The 19,910-nt window shown below is 32.3% G+C and overlaps 3 protein-coding genes and 1 pseudogene across 3 annotated transcripts in view; 3 read left to right on the plus strand and 1 right to left on the minus strand.

Annotated features, from left to right (window-relative positions):
* Positions 1-1,696, plus strand: part of LOC104759849 (zinc finger CCCH domain-containing protein 38-like) — a 4,808-nt gene extending 3,112 nt beyond the window's left edge. Inside the window, exons 5-8 of the mRNA XM_010482729.1 lie at positions 11-634; positions 723-881; positions 982-1,255; positions 1,335-1,696. Coding sequence (XP_010481031.1) covers positions 11-634; positions 723-881; positions 982-1,255; positions 1,335-1,343 — 1,066 coding nt within the window. The 3' untranslated portion in view covers positions 1,344-1,696. The remainder of the gene's footprint in view (positions 1-10; positions 635-722; positions 882-981; positions 1,256-1,334) is intronic.
* On the minus strand, positions 1,728-4,563 carry LOC104758186 (signal recognition particle 54 kDa protein 3). Its single transcript, XM_010481013.2, has 9 exons — positions 4,333-4,563; positions 4,160-4,259; positions 3,902-4,055; positions 3,195-3,345; positions 2,966-3,114; positions 2,756-2,856; positions 2,487-2,644; positions 2,295-2,409; positions 1,728-2,202 (listed from the first exon to the last, which is right to left on the minus strand). Exons 1-9 carry the CDS (start codon positions 4,561-4,563, stop codon positions 1,874-1,876), a joined length of 1,488 nt encoding a protein of 495 aa, XP_010479315.1. The 3' UTR covers positions 1,728-1,873.
* LOC104758187 (probable indole-3-pyruvate monooxygenase YUCCA10) lies at positions 10,368-12,778 on the plus strand. The gene is made up of 4 exons (XM_010481014.2): positions 10,368-11,127; positions 11,420-11,653; positions 12,206-12,331; positions 12,441-12,778. The coding sequence occupies exons 1-4, from the start codon at positions 10,519-10,521 to the stop codon at positions 12,618-12,620; spliced, it is 1,149 nt and encodes a 382-aa protein (XP_010479316.1). The 5' UTR covers positions 10,368-10,518; the 3' UTR covers positions 12,621-12,778.
* Positions 13,274-14,610, plus strand: LOC104758188 (annotated as a pseudogene).

A 19,910-nucleotide genomic window follows, 5' to 3' on the forward strand; every position in this document is an offset into this window, starting at 1 on the left:
TTGTTCCTAGCCTCGGTCAAACGTTCTTGGGTTATAATGGAGCATTGGTGCTTAACAGTTCTGTTACAGAGAATAAGGAATGTGATATATTTGATGGGAGTTGGGTTGTTGATGAAAAGTATCCGTTGTATAATGCTTCAGAGTGTCCATTTCTAGAGAAAGGATTCAATTGCTTAGCGAATGGGCGTGAACACGATGAGTATTTGAAGTGGAGGTGGAAGCCTAAGCATTGTACTGTTCCGAGATTTGATGTACGTGATGTGTTGGAGAGGTTAAGAGGTAAAAGGATAGTTTTTGTGGGAGATTCGATGAGTAGAACGCAGTGGGAGTCTTTGATATGTATGTTAATGACTGGTTTGGAAGATAAAGACAGTGTTTATGAAGTCAATGGGAACATTATAACGAAAAGGATACGGTTTCTAGGTGTGAGATTTGACACCTTTAATTTCACAGTTGAGTTCTACCGATCGGTGTTCTTGGTTCAGCCTGGGAAGCTGCGTTGGCACGCGCCAAAACGTGTTAAGTCAACGTTAAAGTTAGACGTTTTGGATGTGATTAATCATGAATGGAGCTCAGCGGATTTTCTCATTTTCAATACTGGTCAATGGTGGGTGCCTGGGAAGCTTTTCGAAATGTAAGCTTACCTTTATAACTTTTTTTAGACTATATACAATGTTTGCAAACTAAACTCTTCCGTTTGTAATTGTGTTTTGGGACGTCAGTGGTTGTTATTTTCAGGTTGGAAACTCATTGAGGCTCGGAATGTCGATTCCTGCAGCGTATAGAGTAGCATTAGAGACATGGGCATCATGGATGGAGAATACAATTGATCGAAACAAAACTCGTGTTTTGTTTCGTACATTTGAGCCATCTCACTGGAGGTTAATACCAAAAAAATTTAATAGCTTGACCCGTTCTTCTTTTGCTTTTCCCTAGATGGTGCTAATATAAGCTTTTTTTTTTTGCTGTTGTGTTGTTTAGTGATCATAGATCATGCAATGTGACAAAGTATCCAGCTCCAGACACTAAGGGGAGAGACAGAAGCATATTCACTGAAATGATCAAAGAAGTAGTTAAGAACATGACAATTCCCGTATCAGTATTGGATGTAACTTCGATGTCAGCATTTAGAAGTGATGGTCATGTCGGCTTATGGAGCGATAATCCATTGGTACCTGATTGTAGTCATTGGTGTCTACCTGGAGTACCTGATATTTGGAATGAAATCTTACTCTTCTTCCTCTTTAGACAACAAGTAAAAAACTTTCTTTCTCTGTCTATTTTTCAAACACCATAACCCCTCTTATGTTTGAAAATATTTACTTAATTTGCAGGTTCAGTAATATGGATAATTGCAAGTTTGTTGCAACATAGAAAAAGATTAACAAGACCCTCGAAGACTGTATCTCTCAGAGCTAAATTGCTCATGTTTCTTTTGGGAGCTAAAGACAGAGAAAGGGGTCTCAAATTTTGGTGAAAGTTAAAAATGATTCTTAATTCATTCTTTTATTGTTTATTCTACGTTCTTCTTTTATTGTATTATCGATTCAAAGAGAGTAAAGAGGATCTTGTTCAAAGCTGAAACAGTTTTGTACCACAGCATGTAATGACTTGGTCATGCCGCCAATCTACTTAAACAGTTTATTGTATTATACTATGTTGGTATAAAATGATCTGATTACTTCTCAGCAGGTAATGACTCGGTCATGTTTATTTACGCGATCTAATCACTCTTTGGTATAAAACTCTTTTCGTAAAATTGGAGAAAAATTGCAAATATTTTACAAATACAGAAGGGGGAAAACTCTAATAATGACAGCATAACAAGGTCGAGTTTTTGGGTTTGCAAGAAAGAAAGAAAGTAAGAAAGAAACTACTTGTCTCCACCACCAAACATTCCCATCATGTCCTTGCCGGAACCCATCTGCTTCATGAGACTCTGAAGACCGCCCATGCCGCCAATCTGCTTGAGCATCTGAGGCGGTAGGACCTTGCTCATGTGTTGAGCGTTCATGTTTCTCGAGAGTGCGCTCATGTCTCCATTCTTTGGGATCTTGATCCCTTTCATCTTTCCCCATATCTTTGCTAGTCTCTTGTACTCTTCCAACATCTCCATCACTTCTCTTACTAGCCTCCCTGACCCTCTTGCTATCCTCATCATCCGTGACTCGTTAAACACCTTAGGGTTTGAGCTGTCCAGTTCTGCACAAACACAAACCCAACCATCACTTTCTTATTACTTCCTACTGAGTAACTTTCTCCAAATAAGATATATATATATATATTGTTCTCACCTTCATTTGTCATAGAATCCATCATTGTCATGTATCGTTTTATCTTCGCCTGGCTTTCTTTCTCATGCCCTTTCGGCATCATTTCAGCACTAATTCCAGGCAGCATCGAGAAGACCTACACACCAAAATCACAGGCACTGTTTTAATATCTAGCACCTCGTACGAATTCAGTATTTGACAAGAGATTCTGACCTCTTTGAGTGGGCCCATGTTCAGTATGTTCTGGAACTGGTCGTACATAATTCTCAGTGTAAAGTGACCCTGAGAGAGCTTCTCCAGAAGTTCAGGCTGTTGATCTTTAGGTACCACCTCTTGTAGCTTATCCACGAATCCAGACCAATCACCCATTCCTGTTGTACATATAACATTATCGAGATTCTTAGTCAACAACCCATTGGGAGGGAGGCTTTGATTACTCCTACCAGTACTACTAAATCTTCAATCAATGCCATGAAAGTTACCTAAGAGACGGCTGACAAATGGTTTGACATCAAACACTTCAAACTCATCCATATGCTCTCCTGTTCCGATGAATATCACAGGACTTTTTGTAGCTGCAACACTAACAAGATGAAAACGGATCACATTTACTTGTCCAACTTGGAAACCCGCAAAATTTTCATACTGACATTTCGAGTACATAGACACCTCAGTAGCTATATAATACTTACGCGCTAAGAGCTCCACCACCCTTGGCATGGCCGTCCATCTTAGTAATAATTACAGCTCCAACAGCAACACTTTGCTTAAATGCTTGAGCTTGATCAAATGCAGCTTGACCAATACTGCTATCCATAACAAATATAACAAGATCGGGTTTCTGTAAAGTGAAAAGACCATGATCAGTGCCTGCAGCATCAATCAGGAACAAACAGAGGACTTCAAAACAACAGAGCATACCGTTGCTTCAGCAACTTGACGCATTTCTTCAAAGAGCGAAGCTTCTTGTTTATGGCGACCACTGGTGTCAACAATAATAAGATCACAGCTTTCTTTCTTGAACCTGTCAACTCCCTCAACAGCAATTTTCACTGGGTCGGATTCAGTGTAACTGCAAAGAAACATAACTCGGCCTTAGCAATGCTGCTACTACAGTAGTTCTTTTTCAATTCCCTAGTAAGTAAATCCACAACTACAGGTCGAATAGTTGCAGTAAGTGCAAATAAAGACAGAAGATAACACAAGACCTCAAAAGATCCATTTAGCATACTGTTGAACTCTTTGAAAAAGATATGAGATCCTTTAATAGGATGGCACTGAGTAACCAACGGGAAAAAAAAAGGCTTAAGGAAACTCCTTAAGGTAAGTAGCACGCAGAGAGCTCGAGAAGTATGACGTAACCAACGGGATGATGATCGAAAAATAAACATGTTAATTCTTAAGTAGTACTAGTCCTTTTCAGAGCAGATTTTTGCAGCTACTGACCTAAACCAAACCTATTCCATAAATTTTGAACCTTGCATCTACCCTTTCAAAGAAAAATCGATCTTTTGTACACAGACACTCCTATACGGGAGCTAATAGTAGTATCCTTTGTCAATACTAATTGTAAGATATAACTCTTCATAGATAGGGAACACCGTAAAGGGGTTGACTTGATTGAGTACCTTCCGTAAAATGGGATCTTAGCCTTAGTGGCATTCTGTTTCAGCTGATCGAAAGCACCAGCCCTGAAAGTATCAGCACACACTAGAGCTGGTTTGTAACCTTTCTTCTGATGATAATAAGCATACTTGGTACAAGTTGTCGTCTTGCCAGCACCTAAACCACAAATCACAAAAAAAAAAAAGTTGGGATTACATTAGAAACAAACACACCTGACTTGGACCCAAACAAAAGAAAAAAACCATCTTACAAGACCTCACCTTGTAATCCGACAAACATAACTACACTAGGTTTGGCCTTTTTAGGAGCAAATGCAGGCTTTCCTGGATCCAACATCTTACATAGCTCACTGAAGATAGCCTAAGATAAAACAACACAACAATCATGACCAATTGAATCACAATTTCATCAAATTCCAAAGATTTAGACAAACCTGCTCAATGATACGGCGCTTGTTGTGGCCAGCTGCTAGATCTTCAAGATTAACGATCTTCTTGATATTGGTCTGCATCTCTTTCACAAGGGGAAACGAGACATCGGACTGAAGCAGAGCACGAGTGATCTCGTTCAAACATTCATTCAGAGCCTTCTCATCGATAATTGTCACATTGCTCATCTGCTGTATCGCGCGGGTGATCCGCCCGCCTAGCTCCGCCAACACCATCTTCGCTGCTTTGCGAATTCAAACAAAGATCGAAGCAATTTAAAAAAAACGAAAAGCTTATCGGAGGATAAGAATCAGATTTGGGAATTAGGGTTTTGATCAGAGAGATCCTTTGGTCGCGATTGAGATAGAAGAAAGAAGTTGAAATTTTTGGATTCGAGGATCTTAATTTCTAATTCCTTAACCGGTCCGGTTTGGAAGAGAAGCAAATCAAAACTTATGGGCCTTACGTAGCTCAACAGGCCCAATGGGTATAGATTTTGAGGTTGGTTGGTGTAAGAAAAAATGTTGGTACTTCATTCAAAGTTCAAACGGTTCCATCATAGGTAATATTAATCAATACAATAAAAACTGAATGTGTTTCTCTCCAAAGTTGACACCTCAGCTTTTTAGTTGAAGGAGAAGTTGACACATTAGTTAAAACAGTTAGCCAATTAAATTATAAGGATTAATATAGCTCAATATTTTTGTCCAATAATAATCTTTCTCTATTCCATATTATTCTTTCTGATTTCTGTTATGGGTCCAGACTAATTACAATAGTCTCCAAAAAACAGTAAAAAAACCCAAATTAGCATGTATATGGTAACTGAGGAAGGTGACGATTAAGGGACACAAGGTTCTTTAAAAATCTTGGTTACGTATTATTTGTAGTCTAATATCATTTTGGCAGTTTATTTTATTCTAAATAACAACCCGCACCATGTGCAGAATAAGATAGTTAATAAATAATTCACTGTAATTTATTTATACAAAATCTATAATATTTATTGGTAAAATTATTATTTGGGATCTAAAATTTATTTGTGTAGTATATATGTTTTAGTTTTGTTTGAATATATAAAATTCTTGTATAATAATTAAGATTTAACTTATGAAAATTATTACAATATGAATTTTATATTATCTCACCATATGAATCAAAAGTTCTTAAAATTTTATGGAAATGTAAGTAAGTGATACCATTAAGTTATAAAGAAAATAAAAGAATTAAATTTGAGTGTCATTTAAAAAAAATATACAATGGTATGTAAATAGAAATACTATTAAAAACTGAGGACAAATAAATAAATCATTTCTCGAGCTTTATGAGCGCAATATGTCAGTATTTTTTGTTTTTGTGAGAAAACTTATACATTTAAGGGATATGAACCAAACTAGAGTAATCTCTCAAGCGTGATTGGAGGATAAACTCTCTTTCTGAAGCATACAAACTAGAGTAAATTAGTTACGTGTTATCAAACAAAAACTCTCATATATCTATCTTATTGCTAATGCATTTACTATGTGATTCCTTTTCACTATGATGATTGCAGTGTTTGAATTTTGGCGTGTGAAAACAAAGGTTCTTTGCCTCTCAAGATTTACATATAAGAACACCAGTGATAAATTAAACAATGTTTAAGATCAAAAACCAAATGTTTTAATTTAAGAAAGCTAAGTTATCTATAACTTTTAAAATAACTTTCACAATTAAGATAATCCTTATAAATGTTGTATACAGTTTAACATAAGTATAATATTTAAATAATAACACAAAACTAAACTAAAGTAAAAATATGTCTATTTACTTTGACATACGTGGACTTGTTATCAAAAAGAATAGGTAATTTACAAAACGAAACAAACAAATAATAACGTAACAACAACACAAACTATATAAACTTATATGATTAAATTTGTAAACTACAAAAAATACACCACAAAATAACACTACACTAATATATTTCCATAATAATAAGAGAAAAACATAGCATATAATAGAGTTAAGCCAATTATACGAGTAAATGATTGTAATAACAAATACTACGGAGGACAAACCATTGTATGTTTTTTTGGTTCATTTCTATATCTTAGCATTGTGTAAATCATAATTTTCATGATTAATATAATTTCAAAAAATTAATAATCATACTTTGAATATCATTTATATTTCAAAATGTAAAGAATAACATCCCGCGGCATCGCGCGGGTCTAACCTAGTATCTACAATGTTCCACTATCCACGACGCAGAACATGCACCATTGCGAATGCGACTGATCGGATCAGGATCGCGTATTTTAAAAAAGAGGGAGTAGTTGTTTTATTGACAACATGAGTGCCAATTTTTTTAAGCTTGGCCTATCAAACCTCATATTATGTATACAATTCTCATGCATTTTTCATATGTGAAAGCCGTTTTGATATTTTTTTTTCGTCGAAAAAAAATTGTATTAATGAATTTTGGTAATCCAAAATACAATTGTTTGTGCATCCAAATAGGAAGACAGAAACATTCGAAGTAAAAATTACATTGAAGGCAACCATGTTTTTGCAAGGAGATGTGCAACATTATTACCACCTCTTTTAATAAACCTAAAAAAAAAGCATTGAAGTGTGATGCCCATAACCTAATGTCTTGAATGATCCCGTCAATTGAGACGTCTAGATGTTGGTTATTGAGTATCTTAAGGAGTAATTGACAATCTCCTTCAAAACACATTGATGTAAAACCTCTGATCCATGTATGTTGCATAACAGATAGAAGAGTTTTTGCTTCCGCTTCAAGAGGAGTTTTTATTGTTCCCAGTTTTATAGATCACCATCCTTTTGATATGCCATCCCTATTTCATATGATCCAGCCTCCAGTTATTTGGTTAGTTTGTTGATCAAAAGCTGCATCATAGTTACATTTATATTAAGTTTTTGTCGGTCTACTCCATTTAATTTCTTCTTGAACTTGGTTGGTATGAGATGATATGTCTGGCGCATTGTGAAAAAGCCAATCCTGGACATCGTTTTCAGCTCTTTGGACTAATATTCTTGGTTGATCAGAGATATTTTCAAAAATGAACTTGTTTTTTTATTTCGAGAGGTGCCATAGCAACCAAAAAGGTAGGATTTAAGTTGTTGCAGTGACATCATTTGAATTTTCCAAATCTAAAAGGGCTGTGAGAATGAATTCACAATCTTGATTCGTATCTAACAATATCTCTATTGGAATATTTGCCATGTCCCATGTTTGTTTCGCATGATAGAATAGGATGTGTTCAATAGTTTCATCAGATTTGAAACAACGTGGACAAACAGGGTCTAAGTTTTTCCCGCATGTATTCAACCTAGTAATTGTTGGCAATGCTTTTGAAATTAATCGCCAAAGGAAGTGTTTTATTTTTGGCAGAATATTTAGTTTCCAAATTCTGTTTTTTAGTGTAATCAGAACCATGAGGGATCGGTGGTTGAAACATATGTGATCAAAGAAGGTTGGGTCCTCGAGAATCTCTTTAGCGATTTCTACATATTTAAAGATTTCCCCTACATACTAAAAAAAGGATGTAGATAATTCTCAGATTTAGTAGGTTTGGTTTATTGTATGCTTTTCATAGCAGATTACATGTAATTTTGCTAGTTAATTGTTTGCTTTTCGAAGCAATTCTCAGTTTCATGTATTTTAAACATATTAAGTTAGGAGAATTTGTTAGAAATTATCCATTTGAGATATTATATTTCAAAAATACATCTTTTTGAACATGTTTATTTTTGCCCTCTTTTATACAATTACAATATGTTAAATTAACTTTAAAATTTTCTTTTAAGGATATTCGTTAAATTAGATTTTTTTTTCAGAGCAGATTTCATGTGTTTTTGTTGTATAGTCGTTTTTACATTAATGCGCTTGTTAACAATATTATTTACCATTTGATCAACGCGACAAAAATATTTAAACCTGAAAATAACACTTGCCTTTTAATATTAAGAATTTTTATATTGTCGTTATTTGACTTGTCTTTAGTTTATTGTCGTTATTACATGAATGCATTTTTGACAGTCTTATTTATAATTTGGTCAACGCGACAAAAAAATCATGTGAGATTAAGATCACCAAATCTACTATCTTATTACTTTATCAAATATTTCATTTCGATGTTTCGACATTAAAAAATTAAACCTAAAAGGGAACACTTGCCCTTTAATATTTAGTTTTTTTACATTGTCGACATATCTTTAGTTTATTGTCGTTATTACATGAATGTATTTTTGAAAATATTATCTATCATTTGGTCAATGCGAAAAAAAAAACTTGAGACATAAGATCATTAAATGTATGATCATATGTAACTTTGCATTTGGATATTCAAAAAGAATTTTAAACCTAAGAGGGAACACTTGCCCTTTAATAGTAAGAAGTTTTACATTATTGTTATTTGACATATCTTTATTTCATTTTTGATTTTATATGAATAAGTTTTTGATAATACTCCCTTTGTTTCATTTCATCAAGAATTTCATTCTTAGATATTTTTATTTTATACGAAGAATGTTATTCTATATTTTCAACAAAAATTTTACACCTAATTTTCTATTGTACCCTTAACTCAAAGCTCATTTTTGTTAAATTTCAATGATTAATCATTTATTTCTTAATTTGGATGAAATATGTGAGAATGACACTCTTTGTAAATGAAGAGAGTATTATCTATCTTTTTTGGTAGATGCGACAAAAGATTCATACGACAATTAAGATCATTGAGTTCGCGATCATATGTAACTTAAAAGAAACATAAAACAAATGAAATTAAATATTAAAAAGCATTATAATAGAAAATGTGTAAATTACATATATTTTTTTTGTTTTAACCCATAAAAACAAAAATATTAAATGCTTTAATATTTAATTTTCACTGCTTGCACCGGGTTGATATTAAATAGTGTTTAATGTTAATTTGTTTTGAAATAACGAATAAACCTTATTGGATACTTGAAAAAATAAATAGATCACTAGTAGATGAACATATTAATACAATGTATCTAGTAAATCAATATGTGTCACTTTATATGTGGTTAAAAATATGTGTCACTTTAATTTTGAAAGATTTTTATGAATTTAGAGTTTAATTATTCAATATTTCAATTCATTGAGAAAAGTATATACTTTACAAAGTTCCAAAAATTAGACTAGTACAGAGTGATATAAGGAATTAGATAACATGTGTCCCTCCAATTTAGAAATATTGATTAGTTTATTTGTATGAATATAACTGTCATAAATAATTTAGATACAAAGAATATAAATTAGTTTCTTCACAAAAAAATGGAGGAAAAATGTCACAATGTATATTAATAATGCAGTATATATCATCAAATTTTTTAAAAAGATGATTGCACTTATTTTTAAAAATTGACTCTACATTTTTTCAAATGTATAGTTAAAAAGATATGTACAGTTGTTCACTGGAAAAACAAAGTACCTATGCGTTTGTCTATAAAAGTATTAAATATTTTAAATGGTTAATTTATCAGTTAGCTAGCTATTTTCAATATATATTTGTATATTACGTACTTAGTAGTTTTAGTTCTATAGAAAGAACTAATAATAACATGTTGACACTTTTGGACACATGCCACAATCTGATAAATTATACTAACAAATTTTATCATCTTAAGCAATTTTAGTATATTTATAATATATACCAAAAACTGATATATTTAGTCAAATGAATCAGCAATGTATATAAACCAGAAATATATGACCATACATCCTCTCTGCCAATTCACCCATTCGGAGTAACCACGTGGATCATATATCATGTAACGTCCGTCATATATAGTTACGTTTTTTTAACCTAATGTGTTTCAAAATTGTGGTGATCTGTATGCTAACCCCAAGACTTGTTGATGTGCACCACTTAACTAAATAGCTCCAAAATAGCAAACAAATCTTGCCCTCTTAAATACCATTCACCATTGGCTTACAGATGGTGAAAATTATGTAAAGATGCCTTGATTTTATCGTTTTGATTTTTGAAAATATCTACACACATATATCCATTTCCAAAACTAACATTTTTTCACTGATACATTCATACATATCCCCATTTCCTGATACTCTTGTATAAATAATATCAAACCACCATCGAATGAAGAACTCACAGTAATCACAAATTAAACACACCAAAGAGAATCTTTCAAACAATATGGAAACCGTCGTGGTGATTGTTGGGGCTGGACCAGCCGGTTTGGCAACATCGGTTTGTCTAAACCAACACTCAGTCCCAAACGTGATTCTCGAGAAAGAAGACATCTATGCATCGCTTTGGAAGAAACGAGCCTACGATCGTCTCAAACTTCACTTAGCCAAAGAGTTTTGTGAGCTGCCTTTCATGCCACACGGCCGCGATGTTCCAACCTTTATGCCCAAAGATCTTTTCGTCAACTACCTTGACGCGTATGTTGCCCGTTTCGACATAAAGCCTAGGTACAACCGTACCGTGAAGCTCTCAACATTCGATGAGTCCAACAACAAGTGGAGGGTCGAGGCGGAAAACACGGTGACCGGAGAGACCGAGGTGTATTGGTCGGAGTTTTTGGTGGTTGCGACCGGGGAGAACGGAGATGGGAACATTCCCATGGTGAATGGGATTGATACTTTCCCCGGCGAGATTGTGCATTCGAGTGGGTACAAGTCCGGTCGTGACTTCAACGGCAAAAATGTTCTTGTGGTCGGTGGTGGAAACTCCGGTATGGAGATTAGTTTTGATCTTTGCAACTTCGGAGCAAATACGACCGTTCTCATTAGAACTCCGGTAAGTAATTAATGTTGGTTTTGTCTTTTAATTATTTATTTGTAATGCATGAAAGTTAGAGATTGTCATGCATGTGTGGTTGTGGTCAATTCATGGACAAAAACTTGTTGTGATTATTGAGATCTAAAAGTATCATACGAGAATTTGATAGTAGCTTGGCTTGTACAATAAGAATTTTTACCCATATTGTTTCATTTAAGACAAAAGATTTTGTATTAAGTTACAATATAATTTGTGCATTTGAACAATATGTATGTATAACATTAGGGTTTCATTCTTAAAATCTTTGCAGAGACACGTGGTGACTAAAGAAGTGATACACTTGGGGATGTCATTTCTGAAGTATGTTCCGGTGACGATGGTCGACACAATGGTGACGACTATATCGAATCTTGTGTACGGAGATCTCTCCAAGTACGGACTCTTGCGACCAAAACAAGGTCCTTTCGCAACTAAACTCTTTACCGGAAAAGCTCCTGTTATTGATGTTGGAACTGTCCAAAAGATCCGCGAAGGCGAGATTAAGGTACCTATACCCTTTTTGTCAATTAAATTTCATCTTCACCTTTATTGAATTCTTCTTACTTATAATATACTTTAATGCATAGAAAGTATCAGTTTTTTGTTTGTCTTGTCCAAAGAAAATGTCAGTTCTATTTTTCATTTTTGGTCAAACAGTGTCAGTCTTTTAAAGTTTGGTTGTATATGAATGCAGTTTTTAGGAGGAATGAAAAGGGTAATTTGTGTAGAATTAATTTTGACAAAAGACACAAAAAAAACCCTCAATTTTAGGTGTTCAGAAACATCACTTTTCAAACCATGGCAATTTTATTTTGTACAATTCTAATTTATTTTCATATCAGACAACTGAAAGCCTTTATTTCAGGCCAAATCTGGTTACTTTTATATCCTACTGATTTCACACAAATTAATGATGATAAAATTTCTTTCATAGAATTTATTATTGTACTCCATCTTCCATAGTTCAAAGCTTCTTGATTACTAAATTTTTAATGATAAGTGGTAAATTTTATTAACTGGAAACAGTATTAACTAACTAATAATGCAATTGTGTTAGGTTATCAATGGTGGGATTGGAAGCATCAAAGGCAAGACCTTAACGTTCGAAAATGGACATGAACAAGATTTTGATGCAATTGTGTTTGCGACTGGTTACAAAAGCTCGGTCTGCAGTTGGTTACAGGTACTATAATTTATAACATAAGTACCCCAAAATCATCCACTTAAAACAAAACAAAACCAGTTGGATAAATATGACAATGATGTGTACGTTCTTGTGAAATAATACACAGGACTATGAGTACGTGATGAAGAAGGATGGATTCCCCAAAGCACCCATGCCGAAGCATTGGAAAGGAGAGAAGAATCTTTACTGTGCTGGATTTTCAAGAAAAGGAATTGCCGGAGCCGCCGAGGATGCTGTGTCTGTCGCCGACGACATCAGCTCGGTCTTGGCTGCCATCAAAAACTGAAGCTGTATTGGATAACATGCAAAATAGTAAGACTTGATAAGAAAAAGAAAAAAAGGAAACAAAAGTAAGAAGCATAATGTATTGTTGTTGTTGATTTGGTCTAAGTCTCTAGAGTGCATGTATAAATTCATAAGATGATAAATCTGCCGTTTTTTTTTTTTCTTTCTTTTCTTTGTAACATTTTTATTTCATTAAGATTGAACTGATTGTGTTTGGTTACAATGTAATGCATTAGAAATAAATTGAGGAATATTATGTTTGGCCTAAAGATCAGCCGATTGATTGTTATTACGGGAGCTTCATGAAGGGAAGAAGTCATGGAAAAATACTTACATCACGCTTCCTCTGCCTCCCAGTTTTTTTTCTTCTCGATTTGTCTTATCCTTTTTCACTCTTCATATGCATTTTCTTTTTGTTGCATCCTTAAGGTTGTCATTGACTACAATGACATGGTCTTCTATTACGAATCCCTTCTCGCATCCTCTAACACGTGGATGTCGATGGAGTCAAAATTAAGATTTTAATTCTTTGGTCGGCGGTTTGCCTTTGGGGCCTGTTGTGTAAGATTGTAAATCTCCGTGAGAGGAGAGCTATGCATTGATCATGTATTTATAAGGTTACATAAGATAAGATCAAATCTAATCTAGAGATACTAGATATATACAAATATAAGATACACATATATCTACTCTAACATGTTGGACCTTTAAAACTTCAGTAATCTCTATATATATTGTGGGTTATTCGTGGCCTGTTTGATAATATATTGTTCACCTTCACTTAATTTTGCGTTAAATCGATCCTCGTTGAACGATGATGCTCAATCTTCCAATTGATTTGGCGGAGGAGGTGCTCTCTAGGGTTCCAATGACATCCATGAGAAAAGTCCGATTTGCTTGTAAAAATTGGAACACTTTATCCAGATGTAGGAAATTTGGAAAGAAGCACCTTGGAGTAGCAAAAGCAAAGAAGGCAAAGAAGAAGTCTATGGTGGTCTTGATGATGGATTATAAGGTTTATCTGACGAGCATCAATTCTTCACGACGACAAGGCTCAATCATCATCATCATGTATAGAGCATGAAGGTAAACTTATTAGCCTAGACAATTCATATGAAGTCCATGTATCTCAAGTCTTTCACTGCGACGGTTTGTTGTTATGCATCACCAAGGACCACACTAAGCTCGTGGTTTGGAACCCGTATTTGGGTCAAACCCAGTGGATCGATCCCACACATACTTTCCCCAGATTGGACTTTTATTCGTATGCTCTTGGATACGACGACAATAGAAGCCGCAGCTACAAAATCTTGAGATTTATTGATGTATTTTGCCCCAAAACCTTTGTTGAGACCAATATCTACGACTTTAACTCTGCTTCATGGAGGGTACTTGATGTCTCTCCAGACGGGAAGGTAGATTATTATGACCGTGGAGTCTCCCTCAAGGGAAATACTTACTGGTTTGCTAAAGAGAAGCCTTCAGAAACAAGAGAAGAAGGTGTGGACGAGGAGGCTTTCTTGGTTTGTTTTGATTCCACAAGAGAGGTATTTGGGCCGCTTTTGCCTCTTCCTTTTGAGTGGTTTGTTGAAGATACTGCCACTCTATCTAGTGTTAGAGAGGAGCAGCTTGCGGTTTTGTTCCAGCGATGGGACACATCAATGTTGGAGATATGGATAACTACTAAGATTGAGCCCGACGCCGTGTCCTGGAGCACCAAGTGTTTCTTAGCTCTCAATATGACACCATTTACTTTCTCTGGCTTCCAGTTTCCGGTCACAGCTGCGAGTTTCTTCATTGACGAGGAGGAGAAAGTCGCTGTGGTTTTTGATAAAATCGTTCTAGACGAGAATGGTTATTATATAAACCCCAATCGCAATTTAGCTTACATCCTTGGAGTGGATGGATCCGTCAAAAAAGCATCTCTTGGAGATTCTCAGTACAAACATTGTTATCCACTCGTGTGCTCTTATGTTCCAAGTTTAGTGCAACTTAATAATTAGTCTTTTTTTTTTTTTTTTTTTTATTAACTTTATGNTATTTCTTGCATATTTACTGGTTTGGTTTCTTCTCATTTGTCATCATCTTTGAACAAGATTTATTAATTAGTCCATTAATTTGTTAAAAAAAAAGAAGAAGAAGTTCAAACCTAGTGTTTGTAATTTGGGAGGCGCCATGAAACGCAAGGAGCTAGATCGTGCCGATCTCTCGGCTTTCTTTTTCTCCTCCGGCATCTCTTGGGTTTCCGGTCCAGCCCTAGAGGCCAGTCTTTTCTCTTGGTTTTGTGTAAATCCAACAAAAGTTTTTTACTTTTCAAATAATAAATAAATAACAAATAAAACAAGTAACAAATCCATGCAAATAACAAATTAAACAAGTAATAAATCCTTGATGTGAATGGAGATGTGAATGGACTTAGTTACTTAGATAAGACACAAACATAAACAAATAAGAGGATAGACAAAACTAAAAAAAAAAATCTTATTCCAAATATAAGAATTAGAAAAGAAAACACTTGAATATTCTCTAATATAAGAAGATTAAAATATTGATTTTACAATTAACTGAAATTATAAGTTAGTTTGAGTGTGTATAAATGAAATTAATTAGGGTTTAGATATTTCAATTAAACAAAATGATATGTCGGTTTAGGTTTGTTAAAGAGGGGTTATGGTTATATTTTATAAATAAACAAAATTATATGTGGGTTTGAGTTTATAACAGAAGATTCAATATTTAGATTTTACAATTAAACAAATTTTTATGTCATTGGAGTTTATATAGGAGGACTATGATTTAGATTTGACAATTAAATGACATAAATAAATTATATCTGTTTGGATTAACAAAAGAATGGTTAATTAGGGTTTAGATTTTACAATTAAACGAAATTATATGTTGGTTTGAGTTTATATTGTACAAGAAATGATTAGAGTTTAGATTTTATGGTTAAACACTATATATAATGTTACGGTTAAAATTCAAATATAAGTTTAGGGTCTTTTCTTGACTTATTAAGTTATGTTGATTTATTTCAATTGTATTATTTAGATAATGTTAAGTATTTGAGTCTATTTAAATAATGTTAGGATTAAATTATTTTAGTTATGTTGATTTATTTCAATTGTATTATTTAGATAATGTTAAGTATTTGAGTCTATTTAAATAATGTTAGGATTAAATTATTTTAGTTATGTTGATTTATTTCAATTGTATTATTTAGATAATGTTAAGTATTTGAGTCTATTTAAATAATGTTAGGATTAAATTATTTTAGTTATGTTGATTTATTTCAATTGTATTATTTAGATAATGTTAAGTATTTGAGTCTATTTAAATAATGTTAGGATTAAATTATTTTAGTTATGTTGATTTATTTTAATTGTTTTATTTATATGAAAAGATTTTTTGGTTTATATTTTTTCAAAAAAAAATAAATAAATGAAGTATTTTTATTCCAGGAAAAACGAGGTATCAAACGTCTAAATAAAAAATAGATGGAATTTTTCTCCGATTTTACAAAGAAAAAATTATATGTAATTTTGGGTTTATTATATGTCGTTTTGGATTCTTTAAAAAAATTGGTTTAAAAAAAACATTTGTTATTAAACTTGTGATTTTAAAATCTCTTTATTTGAAATTGTTTAAAATAATTTAGAAGCTCTTGTTATTAAATTAAGAATTTATGTAAAATCATCTCATATTCATCATTAATCAAACTTACCAATTAATTAAAAAAACTGATTTCGAGAGATTTTAACTATGTTTTTAAATAGGAATGAGTAGAGAGAACCTTCAACGGTGTATCTGGCTCCGGAAAACAGCCAAAATCAATCCCAACTAATTGTCGAACGCTTTTTCATACTTAAATTTTAACACCTCGTAAATAACAACTTAAACTGTATTAAAATTTAAATTTGCTACATGAACTATATAAAATATTGCAATTTGAACGACTGTTCAAACAGTGTTAAGTCAGAGTTCAACGGTGTTGAGTCAAATGATTCCTGACATCCACGTAGCACTAGGACTTACGAAAACTACATCGTTTTGGTCATTTTTGGGTATGTTGTGGCAAGAAATAACCAAAAATGAAGTCACCAACGCATCTGAGAACGGACTTCAATACCCCATTTTTTGTGAAACACTTTTTTTCTTGCCACAACACACCTAAAAATGACCAAAACGACTAAGTTTTGGTATGTTCAAGTGTCACGTGGAAGCCAGAGGTCGTCTGACTTAGCACTGTTAAACTCTGACTTAAAATCGTTCGAGTAGATGTTGAAATTGACAATATTTCATATAGCTCGTTTAGCAAATTTGAATTTAATACCGTTCATATTGTTATTTGCAGAGTGTTGAAGTTTAGGTATGAAAAAGCGTTCAACAAATAGTAGGGGTTGATTTTGGCCATTTTCCCGTATCTTGCTCACATATTTTTGGGAGAAGGAACTCTCTTCAATGACTTCAATCGGATTAGGGATGATTACAAACTCAGCCATGGAAACGGGATGATTACAAACTCAGCCATGGAATTACCTTGTTCGGGAGCGACGATCTCGTCTTCAGCCATATCTGGGGGAAACAATCTTCGACAAAGAGAGACAAAATCAAAAATCTTGAAATTTGAAGAATCAATCTTTTTTTTCCTTCATTGAGAAGATGGCTGAGGGGTTTAGATGTTTCTAGAGACAAACTTAAACATTTACACACCGCCCCCTTATTGTTTCAATAAAATTCATTATGCACCCTGTCTTCCTAATTCACAAACTAAGTTACCATTTAAAATATACACAATAAAGATAAAATTCATTTTCTCGAATACTTTAAAGTAAGAAAAAATGTTTGTCAGATACTTGAAGTATACGGTAACACATAGCCGCACATACAAACAATATAAATGTCTTGTTAACTACGTCAACTATTGTTATCACATAAGGACATCCATAAACAAACATAGGTTATGTTTACAACACAATAAACTTTCAACTCCGGTGGTTACTTGGCCGGAATCCGGCGTTGACCAGTGTTGACCGATATTGACCAGTGTTGACCGGCATTGACCAAAAAATTTGTTGTTTCCATGAATACTTTACTTAATCTACTATTTATGTGACTAACATTTCATGTAGCTGATGGACTAGTACTAAGTTACTAACTAACTAGCTAGCTACCATCTATGTTAACAAAAAAAAGTTGTAAGAAGCATGCGTTTGGTATTTTTTTTTTTCTTCTTTTGTATACAAAAGTTCCCATTTTATATAAATACAATGTTACAACAACCTTTTGCATTCATTCATCAACATTTAGTACCTAAATCTTTGTCATATAAAACTCGTACCCAACATGATCATATCTTCACTTCACACAATAAGTTATATAGTCCACATGTTGATTTGCAAATATAATTGATCAATAACTTGACTCTTATCAATTACATAGAGTACTAGAAACATAGTAAGAATGTATTATGTTTGGTTGGGTTTCTCAGGAGCTTGATGATACAAAGCTATTTAAAAGAAAAGAATATCATATGCATAATGCATTATAAACTAAAAAAATCAAATAATTGAAAACCCTTTGGGAAAAAAAGGTTAGATACAAAATAATTATTTACTTATATCAAATAACATATTCATATTTATAACAATGTTTACATAAATTAAATTTATAAATTTAAATGTACACTATATAATATTATTCATAACAATTAATCAATTTTATTTCAAATTAAATTGTTGTAGTACTTAAAGCTTTCCAAAATTTAAGAGTCTATGTCACAAAAACAAGAATAAAATTGTATAGTGATTTAAAAATCATATGTAGAAATAAAGTAGTTCTATTAAATAATTAATCTAATTTATATGTTACACATTATATTTTTGTACTAGATAAAGACCCGTGCTAGAGCACGGGTTAAAATTTATTTTATTTATATTCTAATTTTTATATAAAATATAATTTATGTGATTGTTTTTAAAAGTTTTTTTTGGATAAAATATTATGCAATAAAATCATATGCTGAATATAATGACTTGAAAAAGTCACTTATTTTGTAAGTTTTATATTGTTAATGATTCTAGATAAGTACTCGTGCTATAACATTGGTTAAATTTTATTTTATACAAAATTTGTATATTTTCTATTTTAAAATAAAAATTTAATATGTTGTATTAGTTTATGTAGGTGACATTATTTCAACAATGTATATTCTACATCATGAATTGAATGTCGTTATAAGACATAATTTTGTAAATTTGGTTTTTAAAAAGCGAGTTATTATATTATGAGTAATTTAATATATTGTTATATTTTTTGTTTTAATATACTTGGTTTTTTTGAAATTCTTTCATATTATTGACATTGCTATAACAAACCTATTTAGAGTGTTTATAGTTTCTAACTTTTATATCAAGTTTCAATATTTTAAAAAAATTTCAAAATATAAAATTTAAAGTTTATTATATTATATAAAATTATAAAATTCAACAAAAAGTATGAAATTGAACCTAAATATTCAAATTTTGACCCGTTACTCAGTAAAATTTTTAATTCAATAGATATTATTTTTAAAGAATAATATTACTAAAATTAGAATATTTTATAGATTGAATCATTTATATTTGTTTTTAAAAATTCAACTTATGGTATATCCAAAAATTAAACTATTTTTAATTATAATAAATAATTTGATAATTTATTTGTTTCACAAAATAGACTTATATATAAAAATGAGAGGTGAAATATAATGATAATTAACAGATTAATATGTTAAGTTAGATATCAAAAGATTTTATTCGATGAATAATTTAATAAAAGAAATTAATATGGTAAGTTAGATGATATCAAATGATTCTTTAGAATATTCTTTTTAAAAGTTTTGGAAACAACATGTTCTAGTAATAAAATCTTTCGAAAATAAATCAAGGTTGCACCTACTATTTAACTTGTAACCAATTAATCTATAACTTATTTGTAATTAACTTATTAAAATTATATAGTATACAAAACAATGTTGTGTACTTTGTTTTACTATATTGGAGATTTTTACTACACAAAACCGATTTTTAAGGTTTTCTCCTTTTGTATTAGGAAAAAAAAAAAACAGAAACATGAAGTAAGAAGCTGGACAGAATAAGACACACAAATCATGTTTTAACTAAATAAAACCCAAACCTACAAAAAAGCCCACTAAAATTTCCAGCCCATTACAGAGAGAAAAGGAGGCGCTCTACTCCTCCGCTTTGACCTATTTCCAACCGTTGCCACTTGATACGAAATATAAAAATAT

Source organism: Camelina sativa, chromosome 17, assembly GCF_000633955.1.
Source record: "Camelina sativa cultivar DH55 chromosome 17, Cs, whole genome shotgun sequence".
In the NCBI taxonomy this organism is placed as follows: domain Eukaryota; kingdom Viridiplantae; phylum Streptophyta; class Magnoliopsida; order Brassicales; family Brassicaceae; genus Camelina; species Camelina sativa.